Source organism: Salvia miltiorrhiza, chromosome 2 (genome assembly GCF_028751815.1).
Source record: "Salvia miltiorrhiza cultivar Shanhuang (shh) chromosome 2, IMPLAD_Smil_shh, whole genome shotgun sequence".
Taxonomy (NCBI): Eukaryota; Viridiplantae; Streptophyta; class Magnoliopsida; order Lamiales; family Lamiaceae; genus Salvia; species Salvia miltiorrhiza.
Window position 1 is genome coordinate 58,694,706 of NC_080388.1, and position 17,158 is coordinate 58,711,863.

At 38.0% G+C, this 17,158-nt stretch overlaps 1 protein-coding gene across 1 annotated transcript; it reads right to left on the reverse strand.

The window, feature by feature from the left end:
• Window positions 1-1,679: 1,679 nt before the first annotated feature.
• LOC131010663 (AP2-like ethylene-responsive transcription factor ANT) lies at window positions 1,680-5,429 on the reverse strand. The gene is made up of 8 exons (XM_057938299.1): window positions 4,179-5,429; window positions 3,862-3,944; window positions 3,699-3,707; window positions 3,522-3,610; window positions 3,364-3,437; window positions 3,224-3,274; window positions 3,064-3,140; window positions 1,680-2,710 (listed from the first exon to the last, which is right to left on the reverse strand). Exons 1-8 carry the CDS (start codon window positions 4,970-4,972, stop codon window positions 2,055-2,057), a joined length of 1,833 nt encoding a protein of 610 aa, XP_057794282.1. The 5' UTR covers window positions 4,973-5,429; the 3' UTR covers window positions 1,680-2,054.
• Between the last annotated feature and the right edge of the window lie 11,729 nt (window positions 5,430-17,158).

Genomic DNA, 17,158 nt, shown 5'->3' on the forward strand with positions numbered 1-17,158 from the left:
ATCAAATCCCACTTTCAACACGTTCAAAAGAGTGTTAAAGCTTAGGAGGCGATATACGACAAGTGTAAAGGCAATTGGGGAAGCGGGATGAGCGACGACCAAATCAGTGAAGCCTCGCAAGAAATCTACGAGTCCAACCATGGAGCTCGATTCTAGTACATCAAATGTTAGCACATTTTGCGCGAATGTCAAAAGTTCGCATCTCAGGGCGGGGATGTTCATTTCTCCAAGAAGTCGAAGGGATCCGATGGAACGACCGCTACAACATTCTTGGAGCCGAGCATCACGACGTGGCCCCAAGGCCAGAAGGCGGCGAAGCGCGACAAAGGAAGATGAAAGAAGGAGGAATCATTATCAGACAAGTCGGCGTACTATATGAAACTTGAACACGTCGCTGAGAGCATGAAGGAACTTGCCATTCAAACTGGTTCCATCGCCAAGGTAAAATCCAAGAAAGCCGATGTGCGAGCCAAAGAAGTCGAGGCGAGGCTGCGAGAAGTCGAAGTACGAAAGGAGGAGTTCGATTATAAAATTCTCAACACAGATACTTCGGGTATGTTGGAGGCTCAATTGACAGTGCACAATAGCATGCTCCAAGACGTGATGAGGCGTAGAGGATTGATTTAAATTTCTGTAATTTTTATTTTATATTAGTTACTTAAATTTATGTAATTTTTATTTTATTTTAATTAATGAAATGTCGAAATTTAAATTAAAAGAGTAAAAAATGGGATTAATTATAAATGAAGATTTTAGCGCCAATTTAAGTGTCAATGCACTGGAGAGTGGTGGCGCTAAGGTGGGGACCACCAATTAATTAGCGCTACCCTTAAGCTCTAATGGTTGGAGATGCTCTTATGCCCAAATTCTGATCCAACGATATTTATTAAAAAGTGACGAAAGATGAAGGGTTTTTTTGTGGCAAATTTTTTGAAGGCCACGACATTTCGGTAAAATCGTGTCAAAGTTAAGGTGATAAGTTAATAATAACTCTCACAAATTATCAAAAGCATCAAACAACTTCCAAGATTAAGCCAACTTGAAGTTCGATCACTTATGTTACATCAAATTAGGTATGACTAATATATGATCTAGCTAATGTGCTATATTTAATGAAAATGGGGGCAACAAAACCATTTAGGTACAAAGTGCACATCATCCCCACCAATCTTGGAAACTCAATGCTCACACACATTGCAATAATTGCAGCCAATCTTGAAAATCCCAAACCTCATCTACACAAACACATTCAAGAAACATGAAACACACACACGTATGCATTATGAATGGAGGTAAGAAGAATGATTGCCTGGTGCAAAATGGCCATATCAGGACACAAATGTGCTTTTCTTTCAAGTCCAACATAGCAGCAAGTGGAGGAGAGGTGGAAAAGATTAATTACAAATATTTAGTGCAGCTTAAGATAAAAGACAAAGCATTACTAATGATGCCCTATAAATCCAAAGCATGCAACTCAACACACTTCTTAAAAAAGAATCTCCTTTTTCTTGAATTATGGGAGGGAATGTCTGTTTACTTTGGGGAAAGCTCAGAGAAGAAAAAGTGCATGGTTATGATTATGTAATGCATTTTGAGAGGGAAAAAACATTGATAACTTTGGTCAAAGAGAAAATACCCCTTTTACATTATTGGCATCATTTCTCTCTCTTTTCTTGTACTTGATAGGGAACTAATGTGATACACATATTGTTATATTTATAATAAAGCCGATTCAACAATACAAAGGAAAATTTAATCATGAGAGCCCTAACCAGATTCCCTCCATTTTGCAAAATCTTGATCCCAATATGAAGAAAAAGCATTTTTAAGTTTGGAAAAAGTTCCAAACACTTTGTTACAAATAGATAACTGGATCCCACCCTTGTCCCCTCCATGATTTCCAATGTCTTCCACCATTACACAAAAAAAGCTTAACCAACATCTCCATTTTCTTTTGAATCTGCCAACTGCCCCTCTCTCCCCTTTTTCTTAGGGGGATTTCTTCCACTTCTTCATGCAAGAACTGCACATGAAGCCCCAACCAAGGGGGGCCTTCAGGCATCGTTCCATGCCGCGAACACTGGCAAGTGAGCTGTGGTGAGCGGGACCGGCCTCAGCTGAGCCGTCGGAATCCACGCGCCCACATTGCTCGAGGGGCTCATGAACTTATTAGGGCCCCCGTACCTATCGGGGCTAGCCTCCCTCGAGCTGCTCAAGCTCGTGACCAAGGACGACGCGTTCGAGAAGTGGGGGGCCATCGTGGCTGCCGACTCATCCACCACCCTCTGGCTCTGGCTCGAGTCTAGACCCATCAGATCATGCAGGCCCACAGAGAACGTAGGGTGCTGATAGTTCCCGAGATTCAAAGTCTTCACATCAAGTGAGCCAACACCCTGATGCCCCGGGGCAGGGGCAGGGGCTTCGTTGTTGTGGAGCACCATCTTCCAATCACACCCGTTGGAAACGTGCTCCACCTGCGCAGAAGAACACGCCTCCCCCCTCTGAGACGAGGCGTGGCACTCGTCGACAGATGCCTCAGCGGCAGGCCTCCCCTCCTTGGTCCGCCTGGCCACCTCCCCGGTGGGCAGAGTGTTGCTGGCCATGATCTTCTCCACGTCGTATCGGGAGATGTCGAAGTTGGTGACAGCGTTCACGCCCCGGAACTTGATCGCAGCAATGTCGTAAGCCTCGGCCGCCTCCTCCTGCGTGCCTGCAAGTAGAAGCACAAAAACAATTCAAAATAACTACAAAAAACTACTAATCAAGAAACAAGAATATATGTCACATTACAAAGACCTTTCCAATTCTCGCTTTATCATTTTGTCTATCAAAAACTAAAAACAGCCTTAGCAAAAGTGGAGTCCCACTAAAAACCAGCTACGTACAGTCAAAGTTGCTGTGTGAATCAGCCTTAGCAAAAGCAATCACAACTCACCATTCAAAAAAGAAGAGTAGCAAATAAAGACATAGTCACATATATGCAAAAACAAACATACTACTAGATGACATTTTCACACAAACAAATTAGTAAAATTGCATCATTTGATTTGATCATAAACTTACTGAATGTTCCAAGGTAGAGATCCTTGTTGCCGGCAACACGGCCGATCCTCGCTTGCCATCTACCATGTTGGTGATGCCTGCAAACAACAAAACAAACCAAAGTTTTAAGTATTTTGCCACTCAAAAATTTATCTAACTTCAAAATCCACTCAATATCAACCTCGTTACTCCTCTGTATATGGAAGCTCCTCTAGAAAATCCACTACTTTTCCTGAAAAAGGAAAAAATGTAGGCAGACTGTGAAAATTCAGACAAAACAGTAACCTCACAACTAAGATCTCTGATAAGAAAACATTTCACCTTCTCAAGTGAGCAACATATTCTTGTCGGCTCATGTTCTTCATATCCTCGAGTTCCTGATGGTAGTTCTCGAGCTGCACATACAAATCATAACTTTACACACCAAGATTCTTGAAATAGATCGTGTTTAATAGAAAATGATGGAATTTGAAATTTACTCCGAAGTTGATGTGGGTAGAAGGGCCCCAATATTTAAGAGCAGCAAGATCATAAGCTCTGGCAGCTTTGTCTTCCATATCATAACCACCTGCAACATTTTTTTAACACTGGTAACTATATTTTGAAATTTTATTTCTTCACAAAATTATGCAGGGAAATTGAATCTAAATTCTTACCAAGATAGACTGAGCAGCAACAGCAAAATCCCACCAAAAGAAATGAACATAACAAGAAAGATTCATAGCACAAAGTCAGATAATGAACATGAAAATTAACTCCACAGTTAAAAAATAATAAAAAAAAAATTGATATTTGAATAGTTTATATTTTTGGAGTAACCTTGTCTTCCTTTTCTGGTCTGCCCCTCCTTCTTGCAACTGTTATCCCACAAGTGAGCTTCATACCTACCCGTCCAACGATGTCTGTGGGGAACACAAATAATGCACAAATTATTTAAAACCAAACCCCCCCAAAAACAAAGGATCATTTTTTTTAAATGGCACTGACAAAACAAGAAAATCATGACTCCTGACAAAATTCACACCAAATCTTGAACACAATAGTAAGAAAAAAAGAAGGCGAAAAATCCACGGAAGCAATGATGATGTTTGCAAGAATCTGGTAAAAAAAAAAAAAAAAAGGAGAAAAAATAAAACCTGGTGACGCCGCGATACTGAGATGTCCGCTGGCCGAATGTGTCGATGGATTTGCGATGAACAGTCTGCTTCTGCTGGCCGAGCTTCTGGGCTCCTCTCTTCTTTGTTTCCATGGCCGCGCATTCAGTTGTTTGAGTGGGCGAGATCTGGCGCGAGGCGGTGACGCAGCTGGACTGCGAGCCAGGGCTCATCGATAGGCTCAGAGATTGGATTTCAGTGGACCTCATCGCCGCCGCGCTTCGGTCCTCAGCCATGCTGTTGTTGTTGTTTATGTGGTTTTGCTGCAGGGCGTGGTGGTGATCCATCCATGTCTTGAGGCATGGGATTTCGTCTTCGGAGATTTGAGGTATTTGGTGTTGTTCGTTTTGGTAGAAGTTGTAGTTGGAGAAGTAGTGATTTTGGTTTTGTTGTTGGCTGTAGAATGAGGTGTCGAGGGTTAAGCCCATGGCTTGGTGGGCCGCCGCCATTGTGGCGCCACCCAAGAAATCTTCCAGTTTCGGGGAGGAGTTGGGCGGCGCGTGGGAGTGTGATCTGGAGAGGGCTTCCATGATGCAGAGGGAGCCGTCGGATTTGAGGGGCATCACGGAGAGGGGAGGGTGGAAGTCGTCGCCGGCGAACATGGCGGCGGAGTTGGCGAGGTAGAAGTTGTTGGGAGGGGCGGCGGCGGCGGAGGAGGTGGGAGGGGCTTGGCTGAAGTTGGCCTCCATTTTCATGTGAGGTGAGAGGGAGAATCCCAGCCAGTTGTTGATATCGGCGGCGGTGGTGGCGCTCTCCTCGTCGTTCATGCTCTTCATTTCTCCGGCACTTTTTTCGTTTACTGCTACTCAAGGCGCAACTCAATCATTGGGGGGAAAATCGACTAATCATTTCATGTTCCTCTCTCTCTCTCTCTACAAACTTAAATTTTCTTCTCTTGTAGTAGTTTTTTCTGCAGAAGCTCTTATTAGAAACACAAGAGATATACTATAAACAAGAAGAGCGCTCTTTCTCTCTCTCTCTCTCGCTCGCTAAACCAGTAGAAGAAATCTTCTCTCTCTACTCTCTCACTGATATATATATATAGACACACACATACACAAAGAGGTTCAATGTATATCGTTCCTTTCAAACAAAACAAAAGGAATGAAATTCAGCAAAGCAAAGGTATGCTGGGAAATGGGTGGCATTCCTCCCTGCATTCCATGGGGATCTGTGTATATGCATATATATTGTGAGAGAGATAGAGAGAGAGAGAGGGTATATAACTATATATATACATATCAAAACAAGCAAGAATGTGACTTTTGGCTTTAATTTTTATTTTCTATTTTCTATTTTGACGTTGTAAAACTCGATTTGATCAACTCTTTAAACCCTACCTTAAACCCCTGTGGAAGCTGATAATAATAACAAATGAGAGACAAATTCACAATAAATTCTTCTGCGCATATAAGCTAACAATGACCCATATAAAATATAGTATAACATATTATATACTATATAGTATAACCTCCATTTATATATACAATCGTTGATGTCTTAACAATTTCAACATTAAAAGTCAAAAAAAAAAAATACTACTACATTAATTTGATTTAATTGGCCCACCACCAAATTATCTATTTCGGCATGTGTTATATTTAATTATTTTAATGTGCTTGTAATTAAGTCGTGCATGTATACTTTTATTCGTACATGGAGTCATGGATTATGATGGAATGACAAAAAATAAACATTTGAAACACTGTAATAATTAATACTACATTTTTATTAAAATACAAAGCTACATTTATAACCAACTTGCTCAGTGCTTATTTTATTTTTTTTAGGGGAAAAGGAAGTTATATTATCAATTAAAATCAAAACGAGTAATATCTAAAAATCAAGAAAAAGATTCAGACTTCTAAGTTATCTTTGATTGATTATTAGAATTACAAAAGATATCTAAATATAATTAAATAAGTAACTCATTATGTAAGTTGGACCTCTACACCACATAAATGTGAAAAAATAATCGCATGCAAGCGAAATCACTACACACACAAAAGTGGAAAAATACTACACCATATGCAAGCGGGATTGTACCCAAGACCTCTCACAAATGAGAGTCTTTTGGGTGACTCCACTTGAACTGGACTTCATTAGCTTATCTTTGAGTGATTATTTAACTGAGAAAATACTATGTAAGTAGAAATTATTTGATATAGTGATTAATTGGTGATTCTATTTTCATATACATTCCACAATACAATCCTAATTTTCTTTTTCACCATATCTTTGGAATTAATCTTTTCAAAAAAATAAATTTGTTGACTATAACCTATGGATGCCGTGATGGAGGTGTCGGATAAAATAAATACGATAGTATAGGAATTAGCTAGATCTGAAAACTAGGGGTAAGGTCTGAAAATGGAATTGCTAGGGTCTGAAAATAGAATTATACAGAAAAGTCTGTTCCAAAAAATTCCTTTCAAACAAATATATTTAAGTTAATAGTATGATACTATATATTTAGTAGTTCTAGTACTAAAGAGAAAACAATTAAACTTGGCATCAATAATTTTTATATACTACATTGATGCTTCTTTTATCTTAATATTTTTACATACTATTAAATTATTAAAAAAAATCATGATAATTGTAGATCTATCATACAAAGATTCTTGATTCAAATTAATTGAGAGGGAGAGTATTTTTTATTTTAGAAATAGATAGATTTGATGGGCATGGAGGTGTAGCTGTGGGCATCCAGTCATTTCATGCAGACAACTTTTATTGTACCATTTTGCAGCAATGGTGGTAAGATCTCATGTTACTCTTTTCCTCCATTGAATGTCTGTTGTTTTAATTTGGATAAATTTCAGGCCCTTTAACTAGATTTTTCAAACCCTCTGTAATTTCTTTTTAAGACAGCAATTACCTTAGTAAATCTAGTAAAAAGCTTTTACATTGTCAGGATTTCAAATCTAGCAGCTGTTTGCAAGATATAAAAAAATTAAAACAAAATTCCATTCACTATATTAAAATTCATTTATTTTTAGTAAGAAAAGTAGTTGCACCCTTCTGTATTTTGGTGGAATTAAGGCTTAGGGTTTTATAATTACGGGTGGTACATCGTACATGACATTAGCTAAATGTGCCGTAACTCTTGCACCCATCTATAAATCTTCATTCCACGGACTTTGTTTTCAACATTTAACCTTTTTGATTTCTACTCATTAATTACAACAAAATACTATGACACTTTTTTATTTTAGGACATGATCCCATAATCCATCCTCATGATACTTTACTCTCACTACATACCTTTATTTTAAAAAAAAAAATCTCCTACTCACACTTAATTCAACTTTAACCACTCATTTTATTCATGATGAAATTCTTTATTTATTAAAAATATATCTGTTAAATAATTTTTGTTCAGTCAAAATGCTATACTCACGACCGACCAAGGAAATATACTCCCTCCGTCCCACCATTTTAGTCCCCTCCCACTTTTCACACATATTAAGAAAATGCATTTAATTTTTATATTTTTATCTTTTATACCCTTATTTATTATTTTCACACATCATTTTCACATTTAAGTGAAGCATTAAATAAGGTTAATTTAGTAAAAACAATATTTTTATATAGTATTAATTAGAAAAGTGGACTATCTTTTTGAGACATCTCAAAATGGAATAACGGACTAAAATGGTGGGACGGAGGGAGTATCATTTTTTTTTTCTTTCAAATGTTACCCTACCATATCACCACCGCTATTATCAACGACCGCAACAGTATAAATCCGACAATGCATGATACAATAATAAAATTAACAACTACCCAAAAAAATATGATCACCAATTTTCAAAAATACAATTTGTACTGAAATACTATTTTGTGCATAGATAAATTTAACTATTAATTAAAGATCGAATAATAGGGTTTAAAATGGTATTTTCCAATACTAACCGGAAGGAAATTAATGTAGGATGTGTGATCATCTCAAAAGGTTATTATTGCTCATTAAATATTTCTTATTTTTTTTACGATGGCGTTGTTATTGACCTTATATAGGCGTTAGAATAAAATCAGCATGGGATCGAGATCAGTACTATATCAAAAGGTTACTTATAATTTGGGCTTAGTTTAATTTCCTTTATCCCTTGCAGCCGACTTTTTTTGTGTGCGTGTGTTAGCTTAACGTTAGCGGCAAGAGATTAACGTCCAATACCTGAAGTTTTGGGTTTAAGTTCTCCGTCGCGCGGTTTTTAAATTTCTTTATTTACTTATGTAATTTATCAAAAAAAAAATCGATCAATTATTCAATTTTTGTTATATTTAAAATTAAAGCAGATTTTAGTTCAATTTGATCCATTTTTTTCAATTTCTTTCTTGAGGATTATGCATGGGCCAATTTTTACATTAACACAAAATCAATCTTAGGTTGAATTTTCCTTAAAAATGACTAGTCCCATCCGATTTCTAAATTTCAAGAAATTTTGTTTTTGATTTTTCGAGTTCGGTTTTGTTTTAAAACGAATAACAACTTTGGATGCATTCTCGTTCATTTAACGCAGCACGCAACCTTATGTTTGAATAAATTAGAACATATATGGTTTAATTTAGATTCTTAATAATAACGGGTGGTTTTATTTGTCACATCGTTATAATATGATTGTGACCACAATGAAGTTCCTTTTGTCTTTCTTAACAAGCACTCAACGAATTCACAAATGTCATTAATTATTTGCCTCACATTATTTGAAATAGAACCATACATTATAATTCACGTTTAGAATCACGATCATTTTCTTCCGAACTAGTTATTATTATTAAAATGAACTATTAAAATTCATAAAAGAATGCCCTACTAATTTTCCTTTCAGCTAAAAACCATTAAAATGTATATCGATTTTGTAACCCTAAATATATAGTACTTTGTATTATTTGGCGTTGAAAATTATGTGTTTACAAAGACAAATATGCGCCGTATATATATACATGAAAAACGACCTAATTGATCGTGATATCAATTTTTTTTTTTAAATCAAGAAGAAAATTTGTATTTACGTAAAATATTGAGGAAAAGTGGGAGTGGTTCGTATATAGTCAACAGCTGATTTTAGACAAAAAGCGAAAGTGGGTGTCTTTGTGCTCCAAATATTCCCGGAAATGATGATCAAAGGGCCCTCTAAAATCACAATGCTTTTGCTCATAATTCTTTTACTTATTTTTATGTAGTTTCTAATATTATGGATGTGGTAACAAATTAACACAATTATCTTATACTATTAATTTAGATTAAAAGATTCAATAGTTAGATCTGCTTTATATATCGTGAACCACGTACGTACTCTATGTTGCTAACAGCTTTAATATATCTTAATTTGCAATATACTTTTTTGTATTATGTTCAAGTTTTTGAATATCTTAGCAGTATCATAAGTCGAGCTCTCTAAATACCCTCATGTATAATATTAACATGTTATGTTCTCAGCTTATAAAAGAAGAAAATAATATGACACGGATAAATTTTTGAGCACGACCTTAGCCATATTAATATTAAAACAAAATGTGTGTGTGCATGTATTAATTAGTCTAACGGTAGAGTGTACGAGTCCTTTTTTTTTTTGTGCATTGTTAGTCAAATGGTAGTGCATGAGACTAAATATCTTAAGTTTGAGTCTAATTCACACAATCTTTAATCTTATTTCTTCAAAAATAAAGAAAATAGTATTCCATTTGTAATTTGGCCTATCATTTTATACCAATAATGCAACACTCATAACTCTTTGGTTTTACTCGTAAAAAATGAATATCTCAAAATTAATTATGATGGAGTTCGTGGGATCGGAAGGGTTTTTTTGCATGGACAAGTACATGAAAAAGAGTTTTAAGGAGACATATTTTCAAATGTAAATGATTTGGTTTGGATGTGAAGGAAAAATAAATAGTTTTTGGGAGGGAAAAAGCAAAGTAGGAACAGTAGTAGTACTGAGGAAAAAGGGCCTCTTTTTGATTATATGGCAATAATGACTGAATCCACCAATATATAAACACCCAAAAAGAAAAGAAAAAAAGAAAAAGATATTCCCTTATCTGCAAAACCAAATTATGAGCGTATGCCCCAGGCCAAAAGCAGCTGATCAAAACACCTTTTTCGTCTCACTTTCACTATAATTTTCCACAATCATATTAGTGGTTTCATTTCAATGAATTTTGGTAGACTTAGATTGCCCGCAGAATATATATGTGTTTGGATGTAACACCTTGTTTAATTTCCTATCATAGATACCTAGCTATTTATTTATCTATTTGAATTGATTAATTATTGATTATATGAGTATATATAAACACTTGTGGTGATTGTGATATAGCTCGGTTGTGATAGATAGTTGATCGCAGTTTCGACTGATGAAAGTGGTTGCTTGCAAAAGGAGAAAATACATGTAAACATGATCTAACTAGATGGCTAGATGCTTGTATACGTGTATGTAATATGAGATGCTTCGATTGTGATCGAAATTGTACGTGTGAACCACACCGAGTCGAGCTAACTGAACCACCGAATCGACCCATAATTAATCATAAGCCATGCGACATCCGAACCAACTGAACCAACAAATTGCCTTCACGAATCATGTTGTCAAAACAAAAGACTCCTCAAAGCTTCTCGCGATACCGATTCATGAATCGCGCAAGCCACCTTCGAGCAAATTGAACCACCGAACCGACCCACGAATCATGAGCCGCGCCATATATGAGCCAACAAACTGTCTCCACAAACCATATTTCCAAAACTGAACGCTCCTTAAAAGCTTCTCGCGATAATTGTGGCTAACAAAAGTGACCTACTAGAATAAATCATTGTGGTGCAAACTTAATTAATTGTTCCCTTTCAATGACAAATTTTAAGTTTGTTTGATAAAAACAGAGAAAGTAATTAGAATTATAAAAACAAAGAAAGTAAATTTTGTTGGAAATATGGTTTTAATGCCATATCTGGAAATTATTATTTAATTAAATATTTATTATTTAATTAAAATAATGATTGGATGTTAATCTACATCTCGAGTAGATCAACGTGATATACTTGAAGTCTCAAAACCGATTTCCGATGAGTGAGATATTGTATGTCAAAGTTTGGATGTTGAAGAGGGAAAATAAATGCTATCCCACATTGGAAAACATAGAGATGTTTTTCATGTATAAGAATAGCAAAGCACATGGAGTTGATAAATTGACTTGTGGGCTTGCTAGTGGGCTTGATCTAAGTACTAGCCTCGCGCGCACACACACGCGCGCCGCCGCCGCCGGACGGTCGGGTACGGGTACGGGTACGGGTACGGGTACGGGCCGCGGCCAAGGACTTGGATCTTGGATCTTGGATCTTGGTGCTTTGGGGTGGTGTTTGGGGCCCAAACTATTTTTTTGACCAACTCCATTGGGCTTTTAATTTTTGGCCCAACTGTAAGCCCAGCCCAACACCACAGCTGCAGCAGAAGAACCAGGTAGCAGAAGCACGCCAGTACGACTTCTGCATGGCAACTCCAATTTTGCAGCTTAGTTTCTTCAATGACTGCGCCCACCGGCCATCATCTTCAACATTTACGGCTTCCAGCCGTCGGAGTAGAATTCAAGTTCTTGAATTCATACTTACCACATGCCTATAAATAGGCCTCTGGAGAGCTTGCAGAAACACACCAAGAAATACTGCATTCTGCCAATTCTACACCCTCTGCACAACACTCAGTTCTTGATCCTATTTAGTTCGCCGGAGCTCGCCGGATTGTGGTGCTACATCCGACGAGACGTAGTCGTTTTACCTTTGGGGAAGATACGCCAAACCGAAGAGCACTACCGGGGCGATAATCTTCTTGCGGGAAGAGATTCATCTCGACTCGACTTTGTTTAAACGTATAATTTATTTATACAGTGTATTTCAGTTGTATCAAATTATTTGAGTTGTAATTTCTCAAATTATTTACTTTGTAATATTTTTCAATTATTTTGAGTCGTAATTTCTCAAGATAAATATTTTGTAATATCTCGATCGTGTACCCGGTTCTAACAATCGCAAGAAGATTATTTCTCTGCCGTTGATACACGTTCGAGAAATGGCTCACACCGACGTCAATATGGACGGCTCCACCACCTCTGCAACCATCGGTTCAACCACGTCGTCAATATTTTCCTCGTTTACATCAACGGGGGCTTCTTCGTCAACATCTAGAACTATTGGTCTTGCCGACAAACCATCAACGTTCTCAGGCAAGAACTTCAAATATTGGCAAGAGAAGATGCTATTCTACCTCACAACCGTGGGGTTTGCCGGATTCTTAATGGAGGATAAACCACCAACCCCGAGTGAAGGGGAAGGGGAGACAAGCCAAAAAATTCGGGCCGGATATTTGAACTGGTGCCGCGGCGACTACTTGTGCCGTAACACCGTTCTCATGTCTCTGGACGAACGGCTCTATCGTGTTTTCAAGGTTCATGAAACCGCGAAACAATTGTGGGAGGCCCTTGATCTGAAATATCAAGTGGACAAGGCAAATACTACCAAGTATATTGTCGCCAAATGGTTGGAATATAAAATGGTCGACTCCCGGCCATTGATGGACCAAGTGGAAGAGTTCCAAAATCTTTCACATGAGGTTCAAGCCGAAGGGATGCCCTTGGCGGATGCATTGCTCGTTGCAATCATCATAGAGAAATTACCTCCTAGTTGGAGGAAATTTCAAAACCTTTTGAAGCATGAGCGCTCGGAGATGTCCGTGCCGATATTAATATCCAAGCTTCAAATGGAGGATCACGTGAGAAGTCGTGATCAAAAGGGAAAAGCTCCAATGGAGGCAAAGGCCAATCTCACCGAGAAAGGCGGTCCCTCCAACAAACGTGGTCGCCCTAACCCTAATAATAAGGGTAAAGGGAAGCAAGGCGGACATCAACCATCAAAGTTTGATGGTGTATGTTATAATTGTGACAAAAAAAGGTCACATGGCTAAGGATTGCCGCAAGCCAAAGCGGAAGAAAGCAAATGGCAACGTGAACAACGTCGAGAAGGACTTCGACGATTGGAACCACGATGACTTTGCTGCCATGATCTCCGAGGTGAATCATGTGGACAACCCGAACGCTTGGTTCGTGGACACCGGCGCTACCGTCCATATATGCATAAATCGTGAGTTGTTCCACAACTACAAAGAAGTGGAAAACAAAACGATAATGGAGGCTAGCGAACGGACATCCCAAGTCCTTGGCATGGGAGATGTGATTCTTCAACTCACGTCGGGCGTGGAGATCACATTGAAAGACGTATTACACGTTCCAACTGTCCGAAAGAATTTAATTTCGGGCTTTAGGCTTACGAATAAGGATTTTGAATTGTTTTTCAAATCTGACTATGTTGTAATACGCAAGTGGGGAAAGTTCCTAGGGAAAGGCTATGCCTCCGAAGGACTTTTCAAACTTGGTGTAAGAGCTTGTAAGCCTGCCAAGGTTAAAATCAATAAAGATGCATCAACTTCTTCTGCTTACTTGATTGAGTGTTCTGATTTATGGCATTGTAGACTTGGACATGTTAATCTAAATACTATAAAGAGATTAGTAAAAATGAATTTACTAAAAGTTGATGAATACAACTCACAAGAAAAATGTGAAGTTTGTGTTGAAGCCAAAATGGCTAAGTTACCGTTTAAATCGGTAAAAAGGAGCACTCAACCATTGGAACTTATTCACACCGATGTTTGTGATTTAAAGTTCGTGCAAACTAGAGGTGGCAAGAAGTACTTTATCACCTTTATAGACGATTGCACAAAGTATTGTTACCTTTACTTATTGAAAAGTAAAGATGAGGCTATTGAAGCTTTTAGAAACTTCAAAAATGAAGCCGAGAATCAACTTGGATGTCGAATTAAGATGGTTCGAAGTGATAGAGGTGGAGAATATGTAGCTCCGTTTGCTGAATTATGCAACGAAAGTGGTATAATCCATCAAACGACGGCTCCTTATTCACCACAATCTAACGGCGTTGCTGAACGCAAGAATCGAACTCTTAAGGAGATGATGAATGCCTTGTTGATTAGTTCAGGATTACCCCAGAACATGTGGGGGGAAGCTGTCTTAACGGCCAACTATATCTTGAACAAGATTCCACTCAAAGGGAAAGATGTAACTCCCTATGAGCTATGGAAAGGAAGGAAACCTTCGTATAAATACCTCAAAGTGTGGGGGTGTTTAGCCAAGGTAGAAGTGCCTTTACCAAAGCAAGTTACAATAGGACCTAAAACGGTGGATTGTATCTTCATTGGTCATGCACTTAATAGCAGTGCCTATCGTTTTATAGTGCACAGATCGGAGATACCTGATATACATGTTGGGACAACGATAGAATCAAGGAATGCTATATTCTTTGAAATTATCTATCCTAACAAGGATAAAGGTACATCGAACTCTAATGATGGAGTTGATGGTGATGCTACAGGTTCTAAACCTATGGAAGTAGCTAGTAATTCTACTCAAGTAGATGATGCCACGGGTTCTAATCATGTACCACCTAATAGGAAAAGACCAAGGTCTAAACCTATGGATGTAGAACCGAGACGTGGGGAACGAGTTAGAAAAGCTAATGTCTATGGACCGGATTATGTTGTCTTGATGCTAGATGGCGAACCGGTGACGATTAAAGAAGCTATGTCTGGCTCAGATGCAGCTCTCTGGAAAGAAGCCATCGATATTGAGATTGATTCCATTATGCAGAATCATACTTGGGTGTTAGTGGATCTACCACCTGGAAGTAAAGCTTTAGGATGCAAATGGATCCTAAAGAAGAAGTACAAATCTGATGGTACTATAGATAAGTACAAAGCCCGACTTGTCGTTCAAGGTTTCAGGCAGAAAGAAGGGTACGATTTCTTCGATACCTATTCACCTGTGACCAGACTAACATCTATTCGGATGCTTCTCGCTATTGCTGCCTTGCACAATCTCGAGATTCACCAAATGGATGTGAAAACTGCGTTCTTGTATGGCGAGTTGGAAGATGAAATATATATGAAGCAACCTGAAGGGTTTGTAGTACCTGGGCAAGAGCACAAAGTATGCAAACTTCAAAGGTCTTTATATGGGTTGAAGCAAGCACCGCTTCAATGGCATTTAAAATTTGACAGTGTTATGTTGTCAAATGGATTCAGAATCAATGAGTGCGATAAATGTATCTACATTAAGAATTCTAATAACGGATATGTTATTGTTTGTCTTTATGTAGATGACATGCTCATCATGAGAAGTAATTCCCGAGTGATTCAAGAAACCAAAGACATGCTAAGTAAAAATTTTAGCATGAAAGATATGGGCTTAGCTGATGTTATCCTTGGAATTAAAATTCTAAGAAGACCTGATGGTATTACTATAACACAATCTCACTACGTTGAGAAAGTGTTAAAGAAATTCAACGCTTTTGACAAACCAATAGCTAAGACACCATGGGAACCTAGTGTGCATTTAAATGTACACAAGGGAGAACCTGTTGACGCGATAGAATATGCGAAGATTATTGGGAGCTTGTTGTATCTAACAAATTGCACTCGTCCCGATATAGCATGCTCGGTCAACAAGTTGAGCAGCTTTACAGCTAACCCTAGTAATGAACATTGGAAAGCTCTTGAAAGGGTTTTGAGATATTTGAAATATACTCAAAACTATGCGATTCATTATACTAGGGAACCCTCTGTACTTGAAGGGTACTGTGATGCAAATTGGATATCTGATGCCAAAGACTCGTTTTCAACGAGCGGTTATGTATTCACTGTGGGGGGTGGTGCTGTGTCTTGGAAATCCAAGAAGCAAACATGTATTGCTAGATCGACCATGGAATCAGAATTCATAGCTTTGGATAAAGCTGGTGAAGAAGCCGAGTGGCTTAGAAATTTCCTCGAGGATATTCCATGTTGGTCGAAACCTGTGTCGTCCGTGATAATTCATTGTGATAGTCAAGCTGCTATCGGACGAGCACAAAACCATTTGTATAACGGTAAGTCGAGACATATTCGTCGACGTCATAATACCGTGAGACATTTGATCACTAGTGGAGTTATCTCAATTGATTATATAAGATCAATTGATAACATAGCGGATCCTTTGACAAAAAGTATCCATCGAGATCAGATGTATAAACTGTTAGGGGGAATGGGTTTGAAGTCCACAAATTAAGGATAATCATAGTGGCAACCCAACCATGATGACTGGAGGATCCCAAGAACTTGGTTCAATGGGACAACTAAGTTATGAAAATCCGTGTGTTGAACACTCGAATTGCCTATTCCTTGTAGAACAGTGAGTGTTCGGAAACCTGCACGTGGTGAGGTTAAGTCTTTGACTTTTAATGACTCTAGAACTCCTCGAAGAGGACAAGTATAGCAGGATACTTGAGTTAAGAGTCACCTATGTAAGTGTGAAGTGGGGCCGCTTCGATTGAAACACTTATGAATCCAAAGAGGTGTTCCAAGGCCAGTAATGGACACAAACGTGAGAACGAATAAGGATTGAAGCAATATTGTGTCAATATTATTGACTAAGTATACACCGAGGAGGACTAGTTCAAGGAACCATATCCACTAGGCCGCCGGTATACTCGATAATATTGACTATGGCAGGTTCAAAGCCACAAGCTACCTCTCCAAATGCAATGTTGTATCTTAAGAGGACTGAGCTAAGTGTTTGTATACTTTCGCATACTGTTTTCTCACTCATGTGGGGGATTGTTGGAAATATGGTTTTAATGCCATATCTGGAAATTATTATTTAATTAAATATTTATTATTTAATTAAAATAATGATTGGATGTTAATCTACATCTCGAGTAGATCAACGTGATATACTTGAAGTCTCAAAACCGATTTCCGATGAGTGAGATATTGTATGTCAAAGTTTGGATGTTGAAGAGGGAAAATAAATGCTATCCCACATTGGAAAACATAGAGATGTTTTTCATGTATAAGAATAGCAAAGCA

Excerpts from the sequence above, each read along its gene's own strand:
- LOC131010663 (XM_057938299.1), bottom strand. The coding sequence starts at position 4,972 with ATGAAGAGCATGAACGACGAGGAGAGCGCCACCACCGCCGCCGATATC. Across the intron at positions 3,945-4,178 it reads CAGTATCGCGGCGTCACCAG|ACATCGTTGGACGGGTAGGT; the intron begins GTTTTATTTTTT and ends TGTTCCCCACAG. Across the intron at positions 2,711-3,063 it reads TCTCTACCTTGGAACATTCA|GCACGCAGGAGGAGGCGGCC; the intron begins GTAAGTTTATGA and ends TTCTACTTGCAG.